General features: G+C 38.5%; 1 protein-coding gene and 1 non-coding gene across 2 annotated transcripts in view; both read right to left on the bottom strand.

Annotated features, from left to right (window-relative positions):
- The window catches only part of LOC134741964 (protein HIRA homolog), a 49,695-nt gene that overhangs the window by 25,272 nt on the left and 4,966 nt on the right, over positions 1 to 19,457 (bottom strand). The window contains exons 5-11 of the mRNA XM_063674863.1: positions 15,770 to 15,878; positions 14,171 to 14,331; positions 12,671 to 12,839; positions 11,852 to 11,946; positions 8,427 to 8,582; positions 7,573 to 7,700; positions 4,877 to 5,035 (exon numbers count right to left, since the gene is read on the bottom strand). Coding sequence (XP_063530933.1) covers positions 4,877 to 5,035; positions 7,573 to 7,700; positions 8,427 to 8,582; positions 11,852 to 11,946; positions 12,671 to 12,839; positions 14,171 to 14,331; positions 15,770 to 15,878 — 977 coding nt within the window. The remainder of the gene's footprint in view (positions 1 to 4,876; positions 5,036 to 7,572; positions 7,701 to 8,426; positions 8,583 to 11,851; positions 11,947 to 12,670; positions 12,840 to 14,170; positions 14,332 to 15,769; positions 15,879 to 19,457) is intronic.
- Positions 5,108 to 5,180, bottom strand: Trnas-gga (transfer RNA serine (anticodon GGA)). Its single transcript has one exon. It is a non-coding gene; the product is annotated as a tRNA-Ser (tRNA).

The following is a 19,457-nucleotide window of genomic DNA, read 5'->3' as shown; positions in this document are numbered from 1 at the left end:
CTCATAAAGCAATTATGAGTCATGAATGACTTTTGAATTTGATTACCTATTTCCTTTTTCCTGCGCATCAGGACTTTGGCTTTGAATTAATTCAGAGCTGATTTCGTCCAATTAAATAGTCAGTTTTGATTAAATTCCAAATCAATTTCAATCAATCTTTTTTTTGTTTCCTATACTAGCCTCAGCTAGTAAGCCAATAGGGACACTAAACTGGGCGGTGTGTTGACGGTGTCTCGGAAATTGTAGTGTGACCAGCAAGTGACATGCACCAGGCGAGACTTAATTTACAACTACTGAACCGATTTGATGAAATTTCGGCTACTTCAAATGATATCAAATTAAATTAAACGCTAGTATACATTTTACATTAAATAACTTTATTTACAGTTAGATGCTAAACCGAACCGCATTCTACTCTACTTTGAAATGAATCTTAAATGTAGGTATACGAATTTGGTAAGCAATTATGTTTGCTGTAAATTATTTCTCATTTTGAGTAATTTGAAAATAGGATGTTGAATTTTATCTTTAAAAAGTTATTACCATGTTTTGCACCAATCATAGAGGTATGATTGGCGGGTAGTCGGGTAGTCTATTTTTTTCATAACAAAACTTCTAAGATCTTCATAAATATCCTTTGACATCCATCAAGTTATTATACGTACATGAACTAAAAATAGATAATTAGTTTAATTTTTTTTACTTAAATAGAAATTAAAGATAATGATCATGACTGATGATTAGTAATATAACTACTCCTTTTTAACCAATATAATTCAGACAAGTTGGTTTAAGTAGGAACTTTAAAAAAAAATATAGGATTTTTTTATGTAAATAGGTATAGTGCTACAACACTATACCTATTTACATTCCTATAAAATTTTATTATTAATTTGTTTTGTTATTGTAACGCGTCTTATAATAAACAGCAATTCTCTCAAATCTTAAATCTAGTAATTATTGCAAAAATAAATACTACGTGCAAAAATTAATCAGTGGTCTGCTTCATACATATTTATTTGCAATGATTCAGTTTTGCACCACTCTCTTTGTTTACAATATTTTTTTGCAAAAAAATATTTGAGCCAATCTGTTATATACTTATGTATACAGGGAGTCATTCGTATCGAGGTTATGAAAAAGTAAGAATTTTACATTTTAGCCTTTTGCGTAAGTAAATAAATGAATAAATATTATAGGACATTCTTACACAGATTGACTAAGTCCCACGGTAAGCCCAAGGAGGCTAAGTAAAAAATCATAAATGATAGACAGCTAATTTGTGGACTACTTAGTTGTCAGAGCTTTTCATAATCTATAAGTTGCATTAAAAGCAATTAAGTCATGCTAGACTATAATCAATATATATCTATTTATTACATTTATTACTAAGGTACTACTTTTGACTCAGTTTTACACCTTTACCTACTTTCCAAAGTCAAATTTGAATAGGCTTAAGAACTTAGATAAGAAATATTTTATGTTTATACCGTATTTTTATTAGTTAATTAGTACATTTCTAAATAAACGAATGTGCTATACTTCCAAAAAAGTGTACGAACATTTTACGTGACAGCTGTTCCATACAAAAATGAACTGTCATAGGCATCATCATTGGACGCGCGAGGTAACGAGGTATAACTGTGGGAGCACCCAAACGTAAGTTTGATTTTGCTATTTAAGTATATACTTAAATTACAAATTCAAGCTTACGTTTCTTTTTTGCGAAAACGTTGATTATTTGATCTATATCTAGGTTCGTATATTTATGTATATTCAGGAGAGCTAGCCCGGATAACCTTTCCTCTGCCATTGAGGCCCGCAACCAAGATTTTACTCTGCGAAGAGTAGAAAAAGATCTCTCTGCGGTAGCAACGCTAACCGGGAGAGTTGCTAATATTTGTAAAAACATTTTGATGTTAGGGTACAAATCTTAGATAAATAAGTAAGCATAGAGTACTCCATATGCCAGTTTCCTTACTTAATATATAGTATGGTAAAGTTTGAAAATTACTAATAATACATACGTATTATGAATCATTTTTAAACTCCCTTGAACCTAATACTTAGTAAACGTAGTTACGCTTAGCTGACTTATTTCCCTATAGTATGAGGTATTCCATTACTACTCAATCGACCACTAAATATGTAGGTAAATTATTTTATATTTGACTAGGTACATAAAGAATCTACCCAATTAAATTTTTTAAATCTAAATGTTCAGTCGAGATAGCATGATATGCCCCATAAATATATACCTATTGCACAGCTGCGTGAGTAGTTGTAGGATTTAATTTTCAAGATATTTACTTAGTCATTGACTAGAAGACGCCAAAAAACCCCCTCAAGAAAACAAATCACACACAACACGAAATATCATAGGTACAAATATTAAATCGATAAACAATGTAGGTAATGAATATTTTATTGGATAATTTGTAACTTTGTTTTATTATAAAAGTAATATACATAGAGTAGCTTACTTACACGTCGAGAAACAATCAGAGCGATAAATTGCTCTGATTGTTTAGGTAAACCCTGGCCGAAATGACCAAAAAACAAAGTTACAAATGATATATAGAGTAGGGCATTGCATTAGAGCGGTAAAATAGCAATAATTTCATTAAAATAACTTACCATTGTGTCGAAACAACAATCACACTATCACAGCTATTTTACCCTGACTGACATTAACAAAAAACTTTTCAAGAATGGCGGCTTGCCTCGGAACTTTTGGCATTTTGGCGGGAATCTACATGTGCATGCATACAACTCAATACACTCTTGCTTTTAAATTAGTAGATCTGTCTATTGTCTATGGTCTGCGCGAGTGCGCGCTTCCAACCAGTAGTCATCTCTTTTTTTCTAATACATATTCATGCGCCAAAAAGAAACAGATAATATGTTGTAAAAATGTGACCAAAAGTATCACCATTTTTGTCTATGGCTCTGCTGCGTTCCGAATCACGCACGATTCATTGTTTTTATTTTTTATTTTATGAAGGCCTATCGATCTCAATATACCGTGAAAGTGTAAAAAAGGTTGTGGGCATGCCCATCTTGCCCACAACGGTGGATCCGCGCCTGTATCAGTGCCTCTTACTTTGCAAATACCATCTCTGTAAATGTAATGTACATGATTATGCAAATAAATAAATACAAATACAAATATGCAAACCTGGGATAACTCGGGGCACTTATACTAAAGTGACGTAGCAAAATATTTTATCGACAATTAAATATATCGATGTTACTGTCAACATCTAAACGTTCTACAAAATAACGGGTCACGGTAGTGCCCCCGCCAAGTCGAACAAATTAAAGAGGCACGACCGTTCCATCCTTTTCTTTTCTCGAAGACATTCAGGCCATTTTCGACGTCCTGTAATTTTGTGCTGGCTAAAGCTAGAACCTTGAATTTTCAGGGACATATAGGGCATGATATGGCTTTGACACATTCCCAAGAATATTCAATTTGAAGTAGTTTAAAAATGATTGCACGTCAAAGTTCCTTAGTTTTGTCACTGACACACTCACTCACGATCACCATAATTCTAAGGTAGCTTCTAGCAGACCTAAGCTTTAAATTTTGAACATAAGTAGTATTTAGCTTACCAAGCAAAAAAAATAATATTGCAAAATCAGTCACGTTTTCAAGATTTAAGAACTGCATAAGTAAGTTTGTAGTCCCATATAAATCTATGCTATTACGAAGTAAAATTTTCTTAATCACAGTAACTCAGTAGTTCTTGATTGTTTCCCGAATTGTATGAAAATAAGGCATTTACTACTGCGTTACCAAGTTTTTAAATTAATCAATATTAACAAAGAGAATACATAGGATAGAGGGGTACTGTCATAGTAAATTTTGTAGTCACAGTAAATTTACTGCCATCTGATAAAAATATAAAATAAATATTGATAAATGATTTTTTTATTTGTATTTATTATTTTTATACAATTTTGACCCATGGTCTTTCACTGATAAGTGTTAAAATTGTTAAATAACAAACGAAACCGTCAACGCCATCTAATCTAAACGAGAATAGGCCAAAGGTTGGTATTGGTGGTAGCGCTATCTGTGCGAGAATCAAAAATTTCTTGATTTCCGACGCAAGTTTTTTCCTTAGACTATTCATCTTATACGGAGTTATATAGGTCTTTGTACATACCAAATTTCAGGACTGTTCCAGAGATTTCGAGCTTAGTCCTAATCCGATTGTGCTAACATGTATGATTATTTACATTCTTTTGGTTTCATAACTAACAGTTACTAATTTTTAAACAGCGTTTTTCAATAAAAAGACACGTCAAGGTTGTTTACCCTTTTTCTAATGATAAAAAAACCGGACAAGTGCGAGTCGGACTCGCCCACCGAGGGTTCCGTACTTTTTAGTATTTGTTGTTATGGCGGCAACAGAAATACATCACCTGTAAAACTGTCTAGCTATCACGGTTCATAAGATACAGCCGGGAATTTTTTTCTGTAGTGACGCATTGGACTTTTTTTTAGGATATGTAAATTTAATGTTGTTTTTGAATCATGAGCTGATTCCATGCTCCTAGGAAAGAAACAATGTGCCAAAATTTTCATACATTTTTCGTACTTTCCATTTCGTTACCGCCGTACTCGGCCGTCCAAGTGTTTGAAAAATAGTAACGGAATGGAAAAATAAAACTAGGGACGCTTTTTCCCTCCTAGTAGGAACGGAGGAGGAAAACATTAAATTTACCTATTTTGGAAAAAAAACTCCAGTGCATGAATACAGAAAAAAATGCCCAGCCCGGTGACAGATAGACGGACAAGGTCCGTAATAGGGTCCCGTTTTTACTTTGGGTACGGAACCCTAAAAACGAAGTACACGAATATACTCACTTGTCTGCACTCTTATTGTGTTGGCTTGAATTCCCATGGTTGCTCACATTGGGATGAATCACTATGTCGTCCCGTCTCTCCACTCGGATCCGTGATTTGCTCTGAGACGACGTACTGAAGCAATTCTCTGTGCCGATTGGTATTGAGCCGAGAGATTCGCTGTAAATAATATATATATTGTAAACTGAAATAGATGTAATATATTAAAGAAAGAGTGACGAAGCCCTCCAGTGGTGAAGGCCGGATTCGAACCGGCGTCTTTAGCAATCCGGGCTAACGCCTTGAACCCCTAGGCCACCCCACCACGGCGGTACCCGTCGCTTCGTCACTTTTTCTCAAATATATGACATTTATTTCAGTTTATAATTTATATATAGTAGTGTGACTACTTAAAAAAACACAAAATCAAAATACCTAGTCGGCTCATAAGTTCTGTCACAGGCCTTTAAAATTTAAATTTGGAACTCCTAAAACAAAAACCGTTCTGCATTTGAATTTCGAATCTTTATTAAATATTTGAGTAGTATAATTTTGCAATTTTCTGTTTTCTTCAACATGGAGTGGACGCTTAAAGATAGCCGTACCGCAATAATTGCACTATATCGTTGTGGTCACTCGCCGACTAAAATTTTTAAGCTACTTGAGAATTTAAAATTCTCTCTAAGATTTGTGTATCGTACCATAGAAAGATACAGTGAGGTCTCTAGTTTAAATGACAAGAAAAGAAGCGGTCGTCCGCGTACAGCTAGGACTCCAGCGGTTGTACAAGCAATTAGGGCACGCATTGCCAGAAATCCCGCTAGGAAACAAAAAGTTATGGCCCTCCAGATGGGTTTGAGCAAAAACACGGTGAAAAGAGTGTTTAATCAAGACCTGAGACTTCGTGCTTATAAACGAAAAACTGGCCATCTTCTCAATGGTCGGCTTAAAGCTTTAAGGCTTAAAAGATCTAAAGCTTTATTGAAGAAGTACGCTAAAAATAAGCACCGTTGTATACTGTTTTCGGACGAGAAAATTTTTGACATAGAAGAAAACTGTAATAAACAAAATGATAGAGTGTACGCTCGCAATAGTAAAGAAGCGTCTAATAGCATTCCCCGTATTCAAAGAGGTCATCACCCTTCATCTGTGATGGTTTGGCTGGGAGTTTCTTATGCGGGCGTCACTAGTATGCATTTTTGTGAGAAAGGAGTAAAAACTAGTGCCAAAGTGTACCAAGACACGGTGTTGACTAATATTGTGAAACCACTATCCCATACGATGTTTCTAAACCAGCATTGGGTTTTCCAGCAGGACTCTGCTCCAGCCCATAAGGCAAAGTCTACACAAGCCTGGCTCGCCTCCAATAAAATCGACTTTATACGGCATGAAGATTGGCCCTCCTCTAGCCCAGATCTTAATCCTTTAGACTATAAAATATGGCAGTATTTAGAGGAAAAGGTGTGCTCAAAACCTCATGCAAATCTAGACTCGCTGAAAAAATCTCTTGCTACGGCAGTGGCCAATATCGACATGAAAGTGGTGCGTGAATCCATTGACGACTGGCCACGAAGACTTCAAGCCTGTGTAGATAATTATGGCGGTCATTTTGAATAAATGTTATACATTTAGATTCTCTAGTTTATAAGCTTTCAAACGCTGTACAAATTATACGGAATAAACTTAAACTTTTGATTTTATTTGATACTATGTATATGACAGAACTTATGAGCCGACTAGGTATTTAATAAAGTAATTTGATTTGTTCCCAAAATTGTGTAATATACATATGATAAATATACTTTTTGAAGTTCATTTAAATGGGCTGAGATAAGGATTTTACAGCCAAGTTAAAATATAGTCACAATATTCTTTTTTTTTACCAATTAAGATAGTTAATGGTGCTCCCAAATTGGTTGTTATAACCTAAGGCCCAGCCATAGTTGTTTGATGTTGAATATCCTGGGCTAACAAAAGAAAATACTAACCTAGCTAATGAAGACGGGCGTGATCATTCTCTTGGCTTTGATTTCTTACACGTTTTTGATGATTTTATATAGCAAGTTAGGCTTCGACCACGCTAAGTTTGCACTGACTTGGCAGTGATATGTATCCCATAGGAGCGACATACTTGATGTAGCACTTGCCATGAATACTTAGCGTAGTCCGACTCTAATAATTTCACAATAGGGGATATTAGTGCAATGTTCTGCCACCAGAGTGCAGCACTAGCTTTTTTAGTAAACCATAGAGTTACTTATACATACTGTACCTTTAACAAGTTTTTGACAAAATATTGTCTTCGGTTACCGCGATAGTTACTCATGAAATAAAACTATGAAAACGGATTATATCGCGTATATTGAATTTATAATACATCCCGACGTTTCGAACTCTTTACAGCGTTCGTGGTCAACGGGTGACTCAATATACGCGATATAATCCGTTTTCATAGTTTTATTTCAAGTTTTTGACAAGTTTTCAGAGATAATAAAATATGACATTGATGCATCAAGGCGGTTTGTTTACAGAGGACCTCCCGGGAAACGCGAATCTGAAATTTCGCTATCTGCCTCTTTATCGCTCGAATATGCAAGAGTGACAGAGATGTTAGATAACGAAATTTCGATTTTCTTGTTTCGCGATAGACCCTCAGATTGTGGTAGTGGCGCCACCACGCAGAGTTTCGCGTAATATTCCCTATAGGGAGGACTAACCTGGCCACCATAGTAAGGGGTATGAAGACAGGTGTGATTCTTCGTTTGCCATCCGAAGTGCGTGTTTCTATCTGTCGGTCCACTGGTCGCAGAGACACGGGCGATGGTGTGAATGCTGGCTTGGATTGCTGAACAAAAAATAAATAAGAAATGTAAAAAAAAAATTACAGACTTCATAAAACAGTAAGGAATATTTTGTTGTATAACCCGCTCCAGGCTACGCGGCGCGAAGCCGCGAACGCGAGTGTGGAGTCGATTTCGCTGATTAGCGAACTAGACTATACTTAAAAACTATGACTATAATTAAAAATACAGAAGGCCAATTAAAATAAACTCAATTTATTCTAATTAATTAAATTGTAGTTGTTAAATAAAAATATGACTGAATCGTATAACATTTCAGTAATCAGTAGACTCCAAACTCGCGTTCGCGGCTTTGCGCCGCGATTCGCGCACGAGTGTGGAGGGGGCTTCTGGTTTCATCAGCATATTGAGAGCACGGGCAACGATAAAAAAAATCTCAAATCACTGCAGATGTGCCCATATTTGAAGTGTTATTCTCGGTTCTCCAGGCTACCATCATTAGACCCTGACCTGATGATAATGGGACCAACTGTGAAAAGCTCAAAAACCGGCCAAGTGCGAGAGCAAGTTGGAGAGACCGGAGTCGTTGGCCTGCCGTAGATTTATTTAATAGATTACCTGAGACTTTTCACTGATGAGTGAGGCATCCCGACTGTCTCGACAGGCTTCAGGCTTCTCTCTAGCGAGCAGGATCTCAGGACACTCCACCAGCAAGTTGGAGAGTGGAGTCGTTAGCAGGACACTTTCCGTAGATTTATTTAATAGATTACCTGAGACTTTTCACTGATGAGTGAGGCGTCCCGACTGTCTCGACAGACGTCAGGCTTCTCTCTAGCGAGCAGGATCTCAGGACACTCCACCAGCAAGTTGGAGAGAGTGGAGTCGTTAGCAGGACACTTTCCGTAGATTTTTTCGTAGAAGGCGTTCTGGAAACATTTTTATTTTATTTTTACTAATATTTAAATGAAATCTGCAAGAGAATCAAAACCATCGGCATAGCTCAGTTGCAAGATTAACCTTTTGGGGTTCAATGTCCTAATACTAGTACAAATGAAATGAAATGAAATTTGAATCATTAGTAAATGGAACAAAGTTACTTTGGTTTGTTTGATTTTAAAACAAAACTAGTTCAACTCTATTCTCTAATACCATTGATTCAAATTTGACTGACAAATTTTCATGCCACTAGAGTTAATAAAGTTGCAGTGGGCACTGGTCACTCGGTTTCGGTACATCGCCGGAACGCGAACAGCGCTCGAACACGCGCGAATTGGCACCATCACAGCTATCACCTACACTACGCAGCGCATCTACAGCCCTCTAGGGCGTCTTATATCGGCACTAACTCACAATTAAATAAAGGGTAAACAAATAATTTTACTCGTACTTAGTTAAATTGCCGCCAAAGTCAACCAAACATTTCACAAAAATAAAAATAAAAACTTCGCGCGCTTCGGCCGGTCCTTTGCGTCGCGTAATGAGTGATATTTGAAGTAATGGTTGATTTATCGGATTGATACGTAATGCCATATTATGCGTTCGAGTTATATGTCATTTGTGATATCACGAGCATTACTTACAAATGTCATGTCTGAAAGAGAGGTATGGGCACTATGAATGTCATCTCGCTTTGTGTGGTAGGGCACAGCACAGCGGATGTCATTCCAGATCTAAAGCAGAGTCACCACGTCCGCCGAGCTCGGCCTCTGGGACCTCGCCAATGCGACATGTATTGTCAGGCCGCTAAGCTTTAGGAGCCTGATGCAGCCCGGAGGTAAGCATTCATTGTGTCGTTTTCAAGCAAAATGTACCACAACCTTTTTAGACCCGGGTATGTCCTTAAACTACGTCCGGAGCCAGGTACGTCCGAAGGAGAGGTATCGGCACTGTGAATGTCATCTCGCTTTGTGTGGTAGGGCACAGCACAGCGGATGTCATTCCAGATCTAGAGCAGAGCCCAATTGGGGAAGTACCTCCACCTTACAGAAAACCGCAGCCCAATAACACTAGACCCTACTCATAGTGTTGTGTTCCTGCCGGTGAGTAAGGTTGCCAGAGCTCAACGAGGGTGCAGAGTGTTAGGGTCGGCAACGCGCATGTAACTCCTCTGGAGTTGCAGGCGTACATAGGCTACGGAGACTGCTTAACATCAGGCGGGCCGTATGCTTGTTTGCCACCGACGTAGTATTAGAATATATTTATATATTTGTTTCTGAGTTATGGATGTTATCAATGTTTATAAGTATGTATACCGTCGCCTAGTACCAACAGTCAAGCTTTGCTAAGTTTGGGGCTAGGTCGGTGTGTGTAAGATTGTCCCTATTTATTTAATTTATTATGTACTAGCTTTTGCCCGCGACTTCGTCTGCGTGGAATCAGTAACAGCGGCTAGAGTAAGTTTAGCGCCTGGAGAAAGTCTTATAGCAATCATTCAATTTGAGCATAATACAAATTACACAAGGCAACTCATTAATTATCTCAATTCCACCATGATTCCACCCCGCTTTTGACCCTCTTAAGAGATGATTTCCGGGATAAAAACTATCCTATGTCCTTCCCCGGGAATCAAACTATACCAAATTTCAACTAAATCGGTTCTGCGGTTTAAGCGTGAAGAGGTAACAGACAGACAGACACACTTTCGCATTTATAATATTAGTATGGATTTAATACTTGTACGAGTAAAACAGAACGGAACAGAAACATGGTCGTAGAGGCAAAACAAAAAGCTATTTTGATCCATCTGAATATACTTGTTCAAATAAGAGGGCTGGAAATGCGGTAAATACGACAGATAATTGGTTATAGGTTATAGGATTAGGTAATGCAATTGTTAGTACTACAGAAATTCAAAAACCATGTTAGTACTTACTGTTTTAAGTAATTAAATGAACCAAACACACGAACACATGAAATTAAAATAAATTATGTTAAATTAAAATGTTACAGGATTCATGCAAAAGTTATTAGTTATAGACAAAGGAATACTAAAGCCACGTGTACATTTCGTTCGGTTCGCTGTCCCTTTCATAATCTATGAAACTAATATAAATATATAAGATAAATAAAGTCTAAGAAAAAAACGTGCCTCGGAAAATCAAGAAAAAAATATGCTCGAAAAGATGGCGCCACACCTTTGGCCTATACTCGTGTAGATAGCGACACCGTTTGATATTTAACAATTTTAACACATATCAGTGAAAGAACATGGGTCAGTCGTCAGATCTAAAAGTTTTAATCCTGTGTCGCAAGATGGCAGTAAATTTACTGTGACTACAAAATTTACTATGACAATAAGCCTCCATACACTTAATTATCTTTGCTATATGCAAGACAATCCAGTTACGACAATGTCCACATATTTCTTCAGCTACCAAAAAGTAGCTACAATCTAAATTTATTCGCAGTGTTGCACTCTTCTACACATCTCCGTATTCCTTTGCCTATTTTAAGGATAAGGTAAAGGTGTCACCACACTGAACGTACATATAATTTAGAACGGCTCCTGCCATGCGTTAACACCAGGGACCGGACAACCATTTCCGCGATAAAAGCCTTTCAATGGGCATCCCTTAACACGGCTAACACATTGAAAGACTTTCCAGTTTGAACTGCAAACCCATTCGTAGCCCTACCTTTGACTACCCCTCACCGAAAAGCTTAGTCAAAAATAAGGCTAGCCCCTTAATAAGGGTTATCCTTATCATTAAGCGCTTTTTATAAAGCTATCCCTTTAGTAATGTCGTAGTTCAGCCATGCGTGAAACAGACAGGATTAGTATATATCTATCAAAGAACGTCGCCGCCGACGATCGCTTGGATTCGAAGTAATGTGTGCTTTATGAACAAGGTAGACGAATTAAATTAGCACGCTTATATGCTAAAAGGAAGCCCTTTATAAGGCTAACCCTTATAAGCGATATGCAAGGTGTTGGTGAGCGGATGATAAGGGTTTGTAAGGGTATTTGGGCTACCGATTACTCGAATGAGTTAGCTTAATATCAGGGTTTTAAAAGCAAAATGAAAGGGTTTCGTCTGGCAAAGGGTATGGCGAGTTAAACCTTATGCAAACCCCTTACAAAACCTTTGTAAGGGATAGCGGGCCGGTCCCTGGTTAACACCCAAGTGTCCCTAATGTTAACGCTGTCGGTGTGACAACTGATATATAGTTCCATACAATACAACCTGTTATATACCTTTTCATCTAGTGTTAGAGGTGTGCCAATCTCCTTGTTGGTAAACTGTATGCAAGCGACTGTACCATCTGAACTGCATGCGAGGAGATTCAGACCTGAAACAAATAATACATGTAAATGAGGATTTAGATTTCTGGAATCATTTCAGTCAGGTATTCAACCTACTACAATAAGGTTGTGTAGACATATAACATGGTCTAAAATATATGCATGTATTGTATATTCACATTGTTCACTAACCATATTGATTGTTTGCATTTTGTCAAAATTAGATTTACGATTGATAGTGATTTAACCCCTTAACTCCCAGAAGTCGATACTTGAAAACCAAACAACGCCCTTGATGTTTCAAATTTAATGTTAATGGGAAATGGGTTTCAAGTTAATGGGAAATGGGTTTCGAGTTAATGGGAAACAGGATCTTATACACTTTACACACCATCAGAGCTCCTAGATAGATTCAACACACTGTTGCTGACCATATCGTGCACCAGAGGTCGCTTTAGTGACGTCAACCAGATAGATAGCGCTCTGTCTCTGGCACCGACGGCCGCGCAGCAACACTTCTTGCCTTAATACTAATTTAAACTAGACATCTAGTTGATGGGGAATGTGTTTCACACTCACCATCAGAGCTCCAGGATAGATCCAGCACACTGTCGCTGAAGAGATCATGCACGACCACCAGAGAGCGCTTTAGTGATGTGAGCCAGATAGATAGCACTGTCTCTGGCACCGACGGCCGCGCAGCAACACTTCTTGCTTTAATATTAATTTAAACTCGATATCTAGTCGATGGGGAATGTGTTTCACACTCACCATCAGAGCTCCAAGATAGATCTAACACACTGTCGCTGAATAAATCATGCACGACCACTAGGGGGCGCTTTAGAGATGTGAGCCAGATAGATAGCGCTCTGTCTCTGGCACCGACGGCCGCGCAGCAACACTTCTTGCCTTCCTTCACAAATATGTTGTTGTTGAAACGCTGTCGACAACGGACAAGTCATTATTCAAGGACAAGTTATCTGACGCATATAGGTTGAATTGCGGTGTTCGTCAGGGGGGGTTAACCTCGCCAAAGCTGTTCAACCTATATGTGAACGGATTAATCGGTGAGCTCAGCAATGCCAAGGTCGGTTGTTCAATTGATGGCGTAAGCTTCAATAACATCAGTTATGCTGATGACATGGTGTTGCTGAGTCCATCGATTAGTGCACTTAGAAAGCTGCTCGGGATATGTGAGAGGTACGCAGTTGCACATGGGCTCAGGTATAATATAACCAAGAGCGAGCTCCTTGTTTTTAAGCCGCGTGGTGGTACTGTTGGGACAGTACCCCCCGTCTACTTGTACGGCAGTGAACTCAAACAAGTGTCAGAGTTCAAATACTTGGGCCATTGGGTGACTGCGGACCTCTCAGATGGCACAGACGTGGAAAGGGAGAGACGCTCCATGGCTGTGCGTTGTAATATGCTTGCCCGCAGGTTTGCACGGTGTACAAAAGAAGTCAAAATAACATTGTTTAAGGCCTACTGCCAGAGCTTCTACACGTGCAGCCTGTGGGTAAGATATACGCAGAGTACTCTCAACACCCTGAGAGTACAATATAATAATGGGTTTAGGGTACTGTTGGGTCTGCCGCGCTTCTGCAGTGCATCAGGTATGTTTGCGGAGGCTCGAACTGATGGATTCCAGGCCATAATGCGTAAGCGTACTGCCTCACTGATGCGGAGGTTGCGCGGTAGCTCCAACAGTCTGTTGCATGTGCTGGCCGAGAGGCTAGACTGCCCGTTCCAACACCACTGGATGCTGTTGCATGTACAGCAGTAGTGTTTGGAATGTGGCAGTCTTCATTATGTAAATAGTTAAATGTGATATATATTTTTATTTGTAATTTAATGTGTGTTTACTAACATTAGCATATTAAGATTAATTTAATTGTATTACTAACAAATTATATGGGCATTTGCCTGAAATAAATAATTGAATTGAATTGAATTGAATTATTACATTCCAGCCGTATACAAAATAGAAGTATGTGGGTAAGTAATATCTGACACATGTAGGTATGTTACCATATTCAATAGAGTGATTCTTGACTTTCTTGAGGAAGGTTTAGGTGTATACCTACAAGTTATCTGCTTTGCCCGAAGGTTGACTGGTAGAGAATGCCTTGTAGCATTAAGTCCGCCTTTTGTACATTTGTATTTTCTTTTGTGTAATAAAGATTAAATAAATATAATGTGTTAAGGTTTTGTGTAGGTAACCCGTGCGAAGCCGGGGCGGGTCGCTAGTAATATTCTATAGTAGGTACTCACAGCGCAAGTGACAGCCTTCCTATGTCCGACGAAGTCCTTGTCGCACCGCCATCCGTCTCTCTCTACCACTTGTGCGGTGGGGCCGCCCCCGTTAATAGCGTGGGCGGATAATACATATTGACCATCCGGGGACCAGGACAGACGGAGTACGTGGGTTGTGCCTGGGAAAAGAAACTACAATAAGCATTCGAAGAAAGCTATTTTTTATAACAACACAAATCAAAATATCTATTAAAGTAATTTGATTTGTTCCCATAGTTTCAAACAAGACATATATTTTTTTTAAAGAAAGAAAGTAAGAAAAGACATATATTCAGTTACAACAAAAGAACTTACTCACTAAACACTTAAAGCTAGGTACATGGTAGTTATTAAAGTAAATGTTACACAAAAATAGACAGGTCCACCAGCAGAGTGAAAAAGAGAAGATAAAGGAGTAAGGTAACTAATTATAAAAAAAAATTTGGCGCCGCTATAGTGGTTACAAAAGGACGCCACTCAGCATATGCTCTGGTATAAATAAATACCACAGCGCTGGTTTTCTGTGGCACCCCGGGCCGGAGGGTAGCTTAGAACTATCATTAGAAACAAATATAAATATACAGATAATATTAATACTATAAAGATACAGATAGGCAGCAGGGACCGGCCCGCTATCCCTTATCGGGGTTTTATAAGGGTATTGCATAAGGCTTAACTCACCATACCCTTTGCCAGATGAAACCCTTTGTTTTGCTTTTAAAAACCCTTATATAAAGCTACCACACTTGAGTAATCGGTAGCCCAAACACCCTTACAAAACCCTTATCATCCGCTCACCAACACCTTGCATATTGCTTATAAGGGTTAGCCTTATAAAGGGCTTCCCTTTTAGCATATGAGCGTGCTAATTTAAGTCGTCTACCTTTTTCATAAAGCACACATTACTTCGAATCCGAGCGATCGTCGGCGGCGACGGCGGCGTTCTTTGACTAGGCACGTATTTTCTTTCCTTTTCATACCCTACCGTAGATATATACTAATCCTGTCTCTTTCGCGTAAAGGGAAACCTTTATAAAAAGCGCTTCAAGATAAGGGTAACCCTTATTAAGAGCTAGCCTTATTTTTGGTTAGCTTTTCGGTAAGGGTTAGTCAAAGGTAAGGGTATGAATGGGCTTGCAGTTCAAAAGGGAAAGTCTTTCAATGTGTTAGCCGTGTTTAAGTGTCGCCCATTGAAAGGGTTTTATCGCGGAAAGGGTTGTCCGGTCCCTGATAGGCAGTTTCATGTTGGTTGGTAGAACTTCAATTTGAAAAATATTAATTTTATGTATAACTAAGTCCGACGATTTGAGAAATCCATGGGACGCAACGAGCACGGCAATTGCAGGTTAAATAGATATTTTTTAATTTGGAGTTTAAATGTAGTGTTTTTCTCTTCTTCCTTGTCGTGTCCTCGTGGCTGAGGGACGTGACTGATGTTCTCTTCACCGGTGCTCTTCAGGCCGCTCTATCTTGGGCCCAGTGCATGCCTAACGGGTTATATTTTTTTAAACAGACATACATTTTAAGGTTTCTATAAAGAAATTGACTGTTTGTTACTAGAAAAACAAGATTACTTACCGCCACATTCTTCGAAAGGCTCAGTGATGACCGTTTCTTGCGCCCAGTCGGCAGTCTTCCAGACCCGAAGTGATTTATCGTCAGACTGCGATGCCAAGTATTTGCCAACCTGAAATAAAAGTTCAAATTTGTATGTTGAACCACAGGGCGGACACGTTATACATCAAAAATCACTCGCGTTTTTATGTGTGAACGGCACGTCCGTACACGCGTCATGCGTCATAGTGTGAGTAAGTTGCTTAAATTTTTTTCTGAGAGCACACCAGAAGTCCGCCAGATTTCAGTCGCGGGGCGAGGTAATTCGAGTCGGGGCGGGGCGGTGGCGTAGCCGTTCTGTATGATAATACTATTACTTATTCTGTGGTTGAACATTGCTTTATGTGTAATTTGGTTGTTAATGTTTGTTAGCAGCACTTAGGGTCTGTTGCACCAAACTTTCTGTCACCGTTAAAGCGTAAGCTAAATTTTATTTTATGGGAAATTTCATAAATGAGAGTGCTGGTGGCCTAGCGGTAAAAGCGTGCGACATTCAATCCCGAGGTCGCGGGTTCGAACCCTGGCTCGTACCAATGAGTTTTTCGGAACTTATGCACGAAATATCATTTGATATTTACCAGTCGCTTTTCGGTGAAGGAAAACATCCTGAGGAAACCGGACTAATCCTAATAAGGTCTAGTTTACCCTATGGGTTGGACGGTCAGATGGCAGTTGGCTTTCGTAAAAACTAGTGCCTACGCCAATTCTCGGGATTAGTTGTAAAGCGGACCCCAGGAACAGAATAAATAATAGTACTATGTACAGAAGATTCACTCTCTAACAAAACACGTCTATTACGACAGATATGACCGCTAGGGGGCGCATGCGCGAACAGGCGTCCGTTCCCTAGCGGTGCGCGGCAATTACTATGGCTAGATCCCAGAATTGGGGGCGGCCGCGTGTACTTTTAGCGGCGCGACGAAATCGCGGAGTGAGTCACGCCTGCCCCAGGCTCCCATGAGCCGTGGCAAAAAATGCCGGGATAATGCGAGGAAGATGATGGGAAGTTTCATAAATCATGGCCAATTGCCGTTGATCAGTCTTATGTGTGGATGGTGCAACTGGCCCTTAGTCCTGCATTCAAATCCGTCCTCGGCTGTAGCTTGGACATCATTTATGAAATATAATTTACCATTTACTTTCCAGTGAAAGATACTATTGTGAGGATACCAATTATTCTCAACATGCCTAGGTTCCCTCTGAGTTGGAAAATTTTATAAATTTAAACCCTGTTTCCAAATGTCCCAAATTATCATTTAGACGACTTGATTGGCCAAAAAATCTACTACTCTATCTGATAGGTTTTCTACTTAGTCATACTTGTTATGAACAAAATGCTGCACTTCATGATAAAAGCAAGCCGCTTTGCACAGTGATAGTAGGGACCAAACTGAGCGATTTGACCCGCAGCAGCGGCAGTTTCACCCCTTAGGAACAGAGATGGCGCCACTTCTTTAAAAAATATTTCAAAAAATTCTACAAGCTAAACCAATGAACCGATTTAAATGTTTAATATCTCAAATGAAAGCGCATTATATACATTACTTTTAAAAAAATACTCAAAAAATATATACTCAATACTTTTGATAAAAACGGGAATTTTAAGTTTGTTTTTTTACTCGATTGATAGTTTTTACTTGATTTCTCAAAAAAATTGTATGGAATATGAATAGTTTAATGCATGTATATATTACTGAATAAATAACAAGTATTATAAAAAAAACCCGACACCGATATCTCTCATACTTCTCGAAATATGAAAGTTTGAATGTGAGTGTAAATTTCTTCAAGATATATTGCAAATAATTCTACAAGCTAAACTATTCGACCGATTTTAATGTTTAATATCTCAAATAAAAGCGCATTATATATACTACTTATAAAAAAATATTCAAAAAACATATACTGACTACTTTTGGCAAAAAACGGCATCTTAAGTTTTTTTTCTTACTCGATTGATAGTTTTTACTTGATTTCATAAAAAAAAATTATGGAACATGAATAGTTTAATAAATATATATATAGTACTGAGTATATAAAAGTATTACAAAAAAACCCGACACCCATACCTTTCATTCTTCACGAAATATTTAAGTTCAATTATGCACGTTCTTACATATAAATTCTTTAAAAGAAATCTTCAACCGCAGTAAGTGCACTGATTTTAATATGAAATGTGCCATATGAAAAGAAATCACCCAATTTATTTTAATAAATAAAAAATTAATAAATAAAAACTGAAAAAAGTTTTTTCCTGGTGCTGAATTACAAAAAATATAACAAATCTAAAATAAGGAATTATTTTTATTTAAAGTGACTACATTTGTAAACAAAAAACTTAAATGTCCTCTTCGGGTTCACCGGTAGATGTAGAACTGAAAAAAAAGTCGTTTTGAGAAGTACTCGTACCATTTCAATACTACAAAATCACCGATCATACATGAACTGGTTGCTGTAGATTACTGTTGGAAATTTTTTGTGCCTGTAGATTTACTGTTGAATTATTTTTGTGCCTAGTTGATTACCATTAAACCTATAATTTTGTGCCAGACCTATAATCAGTGGTCAGCACGCAAAATAACTCTGGATTGAAAATTACATTAACTTACTTTTGATTTGTACAGCCACCTTTGCATGATTTACACTGGGCTGTGCATGGTAAGCTGTCGCGACGACACTCACAACGCATAGTTTCGCAGCCTGATTTGCATCCACAATGGTCCAAGAGGCTTAATTGCGACCAAATCGCTGTAACTGCCGACCATTCCGGAGTCCAACTCTCTTTTTCCTCAGTCCATCCCCAAGAAGATGGACACGGTATGGAAACTTCTGGTTTCATAGCGTTTCCCCATATATGGCCCGCTTGGTAAGCGGCTCGAAGTGCATGTTTATAGAGAGCAGCTGATGTAGGTGGCAGGCTTGACACAAGCTTGTTTTTTGAAGCAAACAAATATTTGTGAACTTCATTTACGTTTATGTGTTCCGTATGGCCAAACAATAACACAAATCTAGGGTTACTTTATACTAAAATTAAAATATGTAGTTACACAACTGACAAAATCAAAAACTTAAAAGTTGACATACTCCTATTTTCCCGTCTTTTTATAGTGGCCAGAGAAAGGCAGCTTGATCTGAACGAATTCTTCCAGTACGAAAACCAAATTTGTCCACCTTCGTTGTCAGTCAATGGAGGGCGTCGTTCAGGGAACAAATCTGATTTGGCCGAGAAATTAGAAACTGCCAACCCTGCCACCTACATCAGCTGCTCTCTATAAACATGCACTTCGAGCAGCTTACCAAGAGGGCCATATATGGGGAAACGCTCTGAAACTAGAAGTTTGCATACCATGTACATCTTTTTGGGGATGGACTGAGGAAAAAGAGAGTTGGACTCCGGAATGGTCGGCATTTACAGCGATTTGGTCTCAATTAAGCCTCTTGGACCATTGTGGCTGCAAATCTGGATGCGAAACTATGCATTGTGGGTGTCGTCGCGTCAGCTGGCCATACACAGCCCAGTGTAAATCATGCAAATGTGGCTGTACAAATCAAAAGTAAGTTAATGTAATTTTCGATCCAGGGTTATTTTGCATGCTGACCACTAATTATAGGTCTGGCACAAAATTATAGGTTTAATGGTTATCAACTAGGC

The sequence above is a fragment of the Cydia strobilella genome, chromosome 6 (genome assembly GCF_947568885.1).
Source record: "Cydia strobilella chromosome 6, ilCydStro3.1, whole genome shotgun sequence".
NCBI classification, from domain to species: domain Eukaryota; kingdom Metazoa; phylum Arthropoda; class Insecta; order Lepidoptera; family Tortricidae; genus Cydia; species Cydia strobilella.
This window is presented reverse-complemented; position numbering and strand designations above follow the sequence as displayed.